General features: G+C 32.4%; 1 protein-coding gene across 1 annotated transcript in view; it reads right to left on the reverse strand.

Annotated features, from left to right (window-relative positions):
• LOC123668751 (polyhomeotic-proximal chromatin protein-like) overlaps window positions 1-7,272 on the reverse strand; it is a 65,303-nt gene extending 58,031 nt beyond the window's left edge. Inside the window, exons 1-2 of the mRNA XM_045602446.1 lie at window positions 7,089-7,272; window positions 295-418 (exon numbers count right to left, since the gene is read on the reverse strand). Coding sequence (XP_045458402.1) covers window positions 295-418; window positions 7,089-7,272 — 308 coding nt within the window. The remainder of the gene's footprint in view (window positions 1-294; window positions 419-7,088) is intronic.
• Window positions 7,273-7,528: the final 256 nt, after the last annotated feature.

Below are 7,528 nucleotides of genomic sequence, written 5' to 3' on the forward strand. Positions count from 1 at the left end.
CAAACGCGTTGATGACGAATAAATTCCTTAACCCACCATGTAACCACACGCGACGCACTCAACCACACTTATTCGCAATCGTAAAGTAAAAAATAACATAAAATACCTTTTGGTGTAAAAACCATAAGAACAACGTTCCATCGTTTCAAAATAAAGAGTTAACTTAAATGTAAGCGCCGACCCATGCGGCAGTAATTAAAAGAAATAACAAACAAAAAGGTAAGGATCGAGACATTCGCACAGGTGAAAGTGAACACAACACTTAATATCGACGAAAACGACATACAAACACACTTTATCGATAGTCCGGTTTCCGTCTCATTGTAATAACAACCTTCTTTCCGAATGGCGAAATAAGACTGTATAGAATGCGTGTAGAGCGCGTTAGCGTTACAGCCGTCACACCGCACCCATTCCCCTCACCCCTCCGCATCACAACGATCTCTACCACGCATCTCCAATGGTACGCCCGCTGCCAACACTGGCCCGTCATTGGTCTATTCAGTTTACGATCGTTCCACAAACAAAACCGGTTGCCATGAACAGTTCGAAAGGGCGCGAGGATCGAAATTAGCGTTTCTGCATTATTATTATTATTACTGTTGCTATCTCGTTCTGTTTTTTAAATCAGTTGAAAAAAAAATGAAAAAATAATAATAGCCTTTTTTATGTTATATTTATAATGTATCCACGTGAAATTACATTTTGAACGTTTAATTATTACAGTTGGTTATTCAAAGGGTGGTCTTTACCGTCGAGTAATATATAATAGACTATAAAAAACGTAAAAGGCTTGTTTAAAAAGAAAAAACTAAAACTCTTTTCTATTAGTCTTATGATGCAAATACCTATTGCACCAGGTTATACTTAATGTACAATGTATTTACGTTATTATGCATAACAAAAATTATTTCCACGATCATTATTATTTAAAACCTGAGTTTAAAACTAACTTTTTCAGTGTAAATGACACACATGTAAGCACTGACTTAAACATTTTTGTATTTGTATGGTTTCACTGTAACAGTCGCCAACGGCTTCCCCGCACCCTTATAATACCAGTTTAACTCTACCAGAGTATGTTGCGTCTACCTGCTTTACCTACCAGTAAGTACATATATATTTGTTAAATATTTACGCTTGATACATATATATCTTTAAACTGTCTGTAATATAACGTATTGATGAATAATTATAACATGACATCTGCTACATAAGTATTTAAATTTATAATCATTTATATCTTACAGGTTCAAAAGAACAAATCTATACATATAATAAAATGGTAGGAAAGTCAAAACTGTACATTGAATATTTTTTTAAAAGAATACTTGGGGTGTGATCTACAATCGATACCGAAGCCAAAAATATAGTTTTTAGAATTTTTGTCTGTTTGTCTGTATGTATGTCCGGGATAAACTCAAAAATTACCGCATGGATTTACTTCAAATTTGGCCCGAATATTATTAAGAAGTCGGGTCGACATATAGGCTACATATTATTATGCTATCACCTACCGGGAACGAGCAGTGAATCTTTATTTCCTCAAGGTATTCTGTAACAACATGTAATCTAACGACGCATATTTGAATGTTGTTGTTATTATGTAAATTACCATGCTATATAAGCTAGCTTCACACTATAAAAATCACGCAATAGAAGTAAATAAGCCGATAAACATAATTAAATGAATATAAGTAGACAAGACCATTTTAAAGCAGCGCCATCTATGAGATTTTTCTGTAGATATGAAATATAAAAAAGAAACGGGTAAATGAATGTTATTTTAAAAGGTATAATCGTAGGTATTTTTGGTGCTATATAGCGTTCACGCAGACGACGTCGCGGGCAGCAGCTAGTATACCATAAACAATGGTGGCGTTAAAAAAATAACTTTTATGACTTGTGTTGTTATTGCTTTGATATAACAAAATTCAGCAAAATTTTAAAGTCCATAACTATAGCTCTTGTGTACGAAGACTATACCTAACATATTACATTTCATTATATCATAGATATGTCGAAGTAATAGTCCTTTTAGTTCACAATGCTATTATTATGTTGTACATATATGTTTATGTATATATGTTGGTATGCTATGTAAAGTTGCTTAGTTTCTGTAATTGTCGAAGCAAGGTTACTTTCGATTTGAAATAAATATTTAAAATATTATGTAATTTTATACAATAGGTATAAAACTTAAAATTACTGCGAGCATAGATGTGAAGTATTTTTATTTATATATTATCAATATGGATATACAATCATTCACTTAAGAAAGTATTTTTTAATTGTTCTTTTTCATAAATTTAATACTGTTAATAACAATTAATTAAAATTACAAATCATTAAACAAAAAAAATGAACTTTAAATTTAATAGTGCCATCTACTGCCATGTTTGAGAATTATAAGATTTTACATATAACGCCATCTATTAGCAGTACAGTAAACTATAACATGAAACTACGACTCTACATTTTGTATTGTTTATATGTAGTTACGTACTGTTTTTTTTAACCGACTTCCAAAAAAGGAGGAGGTTCTCAATTCGACTGAATTTTTTTTTTTTTTTAATGTATGTTACATCAGAACTTTGCTCGCAAACGAAAAAAAACCGACTGTAATTACATCGACAAGTAATACAACGTAGATCGACGAAAAAATAGTCAAGCAACTACGCGTTATCAAAGATTACTCAAAAAGTAGTTATCAGATCTCAATAAAATTTATATGTAACCACATGATAAACATCAGCTTTCGATTAAATTAAAAATTATCAAAATCGGTACACCCAGTAAAAAGTTATTGCGGATTTTCGAGTTTCCCTCGATTTATCTGGGATCCCATCATCAGATCCTGGTTTCCTTATCATGGTACCAAACTAGGGATATCCCTTTTCCAACAGAAAAAGAATTATCAAAATCGGTACATCCAGTAGAAAGTTATGCGGTATAATACAACATAGGTCGACGAAAAAAGCGTCAAGTAAAAACGCATTATTAGATATAACTCGAAAAGTAGTTGTTAGATCTCAAATAAATTTAAATGGGACCAATTGGCACACACCACCTTTCGATTAAAACAAAATTTGTCGAAATCGGTCTACCCGATCAAAAGTTCTGATGTAACATACACAAGAAAAAAAAAATACAGTCGAATTGAGAACCTCCTCCTTTTTTGGAAGTCGGTTAAAAAGCCGGCCGGGACCGCCGCAAACGCTACGTACCGCAATTTTTAAATCTGTAATATCTTCGAAAATATTAATTTAAATCATATGCTGTAAAGGGCCATAAATCTATATTAAATCAACAATGTATTTAAGGTATTTAATTAGATAAGGATTAATGCTGTATTGGTTAAAATCGCTTTGAAAATTAGCCATTATTTGTCGTAAAAGTAAATGATAAAAAAATGTTATTGTGGGATATCCAAGAGATAAACATATACCATAGCGGAGTTTTCTGTAGACCTTTTCAATGTGTACAATACTTAGTAATGACGCCGCGTTGACGCAACGGTTACAGCCATGAATTGTACCTGTCGCGCTGGCGGTTGCGGGTTCGATCCCCGCACATGATAAACATTTGTATTGGCCATGCAGGTGTTTGCCGTGGTCTGGGTGTTTGTGCAGTCCTTGTGGGTCTCCCCACCGTGCCTCGGAGAGCACGTTAAGCCGTCGGTCCAGGTTGTTATCATGTACACCTGATAGCGATCGTTACTCATAGTAGGGAATATATCCGCCAACCCGCATTGGAGCAGCGTGGTGGATTAAGCTCTGATCCTTCTCCTACATGGGGAAAGAGGCCTATGCCCAGTAGTGGGATATTACAGGCTGAAGCGTAAAAATACTTAGTACATTATTTTGATAAATCTCGCAGGGTTCAGGCTGCGTTTGCAATGTAAGCGGAAAAATGTAATTATTTACGACATCACATTAGAAAACTCAAAAATAACCGCAATTTAGGGTTGTTAAGTGTGAATCATTTATTACTATTTATTTTAGATTAAAAAAAATGTGGAAACATTTTTAGAATAAAGTGTGATGGGTAGAAAGAAGAAATATGTTCAGTTTTTTTCATAAAAGTAACAAGTATAAAACTAACATATAGAGAACATGGATTTAAATTAATTTTAATTATGTGATTGTGTATTACTTACCAAAACTAAGACAACCTAACTTAAGATAAATTAAATTAAGATTCAGTTTATTACACGACCTCCTTAGTACCTAGAAGCGAATGTGTATATATCCGTAATACAACGCACGTCTTATAAATATAAATTTTGTGATATGCAAAAAAGGTTAAGTGGATGTTAAATATAAATATATAGTTTTGAATATTTTTGTGTTGTCCATAGAATGTCTGGAAAAACTTTTAAACGTATTGCATTGTTTTTCTGAAGTCGTACATAAAGAGTAACATACCGAAAAAAAAAAACATTAAAATAACTAAAATTTTATACACGAAGAAATATTTGGTTTATCATTTTGCTAAAGTCTTTCGCTATGATCACAGTCCGTTCTGGATCTAGTCACGGTTTAATAAAAAGTCGATCCATTTTGCAATGTCGGTCACAAGTCGTCATTGTTTTTATACAATTACTATCAGTATCATAATGTCGATCAGCCCTTACACATTATATTTATCCGTGGCGATGATAGGAATTTGCACATTTTATTGAATCAACCACATTATACATGTAAATACAAAATATTTAAATATAAAACAGGTCTCTCATGTTACGATGATTTTTCTGTAGTATGTAAAAAAATAAAAGACGACTTAAAAAAAGAGTGTTTATATAATAATAATCCCATGAAAAAAAAAATAAGGACCAATTATAACGAGCCATAAACCAAAAAAAGCACTTCAATTGCTTTTGCCTCTTAATTTTTTTACTCTAAATGGTAAATTTTCTAATAAAAAGAAGTAACAATAAATAAGTTGCTCTACATTTTTTTATTGTTTCTTTTTAAAGTTTCGTTTGAGCTCTTCATTAGGTCGAGGTCTTTTTTAGAGTAAGTTTAAAAATCAATGCATATTAACTATTTCTTTAGATACATGTTTGTATATATGACGTGTATGATATTGTGGGCCTACGAAAACTGCCAGGGTCTAGTAAAGAACCAAACTTTAGTAGTTCGTATTAAATCATTGTTTACGGTATTTCCCCGTTCAGTGATAACAACTTAGGAAGGAGGAACAGGAATAAATCTCTTGAATACTCTCTTAAAAGTACATTCTAAAAAATGACTGTAGCGTTTTTACCTTTTTATAGGTATTTTTACCCCCGTTATCATTAATACGGATACCGCCACATTGCATTTTTTAACTTCGAAAAAGGAGGAGGTTACTCAATTCGACCGTATATATATATATATATTATATTATGTATGTTGTATGTTCGGGGATAACTCCGTCGTTTATGAACCGATTTTGATAATGTTTTTTTTTTGTTCGAAAGGAGATATCCCTAGTTTGGTACCATGATAAGGAAACTAGGATCTTATGATGGGATCCCAGAAAAATCGAGAGATGATTTTTAATTTAATCGAAAGCCGTTGTTGTTGTTTATTATCTGGTCACATTTAAATTTCATCGAGATCTAATTACAACTTTTGGAGTAATCTTTGATAATGCGTTACTTGACTATTTTTTCGTCTACCTACGTTGTATTACTTGTTGATATAATTGAAGTCGGGTTTTCTTCGTTTGCCTGCAAATACAATTATTTTGAAGCGATAGGTTGGAAGCTTTGGGCGCATAAGGCTAAAATTTTTACGGATGAAACGGCAACGTTTTTGTCGATGGAGCTGGAACAAAAATCTAAAGCTATAGATTTGTATAAATATAAACGAGACATAAAAATTAGTTTACCAAAGAAGTTTCACTTCTGAGATATGTACCTACTTTGTACGCACGCATTTTTTGTATTAATAGGTTGACGCAAGGATTTAACTCACGATCTCCGATATTTCAATTTTTTGACAGATATTCGATTAATATGTCGGAAGACATCCTAAAATTTTAATCATACAATCTTACCTACGTTACTTTACTCACTTTAATGTTGAAGGTACTTGAATTAAAACAATAGTTTTACATTTGGAGCTTTGTCCGTTTGTTTTTATTCTGTTTTTTTTTAGGGATGTGTTCCGATATGCACTGCGACCATTTTACAGTGTGACGTCAACTTAGTATACTGTAAAGCCGTTCCTATATAGCCAGTTATACTGGTTACTATTTAAAACGTAACGCAAATCCGTATACTGTCAGCCGCATTTTTTGACGCAGCATTAAAATTTCAAATGACTGTATTAAAAAGTTTTATAGTTCATTAAAAAAATGTTGTTGGAGTACTATCTAATATAAAATATTTTAATTAATAGTAGGTAATTGTAAATTGAATTTATAATATAATAAAGTAAGCAGCTTTTATTAATAAGAATATGTTTTTCATTGCTCAACTTATATTAACTTTGTGTATAATTAGTTTATGTACAGATGTGTAGGGTAAAATTTATGTTTTTTTTTAAGTTAATATATACAATGGCAAATTTATGTGTTTTTTTGTACGATCAAAAATTCCTGCGTAACCTTCAGCTCGTATTGAACATTTTTAACACAGTATGGTTAATTTTTACAATTCTTCCAATGTTTTATTTACTAGTCTAAATTAATTACAGACCTTTATAATTTTGTGATTAAAATGGCGGTATTGTTTAAAAGACGTTTGGCAGTTGGCACTCGAGTGTTTTTGACTGATCACGTGATCAAAGTACTGCGAGTACCATACCTCGAAAACGCTAGTGCTCACAGTAGAATATGGCGGCGATTGATGACGTCATATATTTCCCTAGGGTACTGCGACAGTATACTGGCAGTCCATAAGGGAACGAATTTTTCTACAGTGATAGCACTGTGCAGTGCTCGCAGTGCATAACGGAACATAGCCGAGGATACAGATAACTAATTTACGAGGCTCACTATAAAGTTTAATTTTTCTATTTTGAACGACGAAAATGCTATAGATTAAAAGAATATTTAAAGTGAGCCATTTGAAAACAAAATTAATTATTTGCTACAAATAAAAGTAGAAGGAATTCGAGTTCCGATGAGTTGTTCTTTTTCATTATTATTCCACACCAAACGGAGATATTTTTTTCCGTTTCTTCCTTCATCCATTATTCTTGTTGCATCCCTCTTGCACTCGTTTAATTTAATATCACCTCTTTCTCTCATTGCTGTGGGTGTAGGCCCATCGGTCATTGAATTCTATAACAGCTGTTTTCGTTAAGTAGGTATAATACTGAACTGAAAAAAAAACATAAAAGGTGGCTTACTGATTTCATAGTAAGCAGAATCTATACAAGTAAATAAAATTGAAGTTTCTGTTTGTAATATTAAAATAACCGGTTTTTACTAAATTCATATGTACCTACATATACCAAAATAACATTATCTCGGAAACGGCTGGACCGATTTTGACGGGGCTTTCACTGGCAGATAGCTAATGTAAGAAGCA

The sequence above is a fragment of the Melitaea cinxia genome, chromosome Z (assembly GCF_905220565.1).
Source record: "Melitaea cinxia chromosome Z, ilMelCinx1.1, whole genome shotgun sequence".
In the NCBI taxonomy this organism is placed as follows: domain Eukaryota; kingdom Metazoa; phylum Arthropoda; class Insecta; order Lepidoptera; family Nymphalidae; genus Melitaea; species Melitaea cinxia.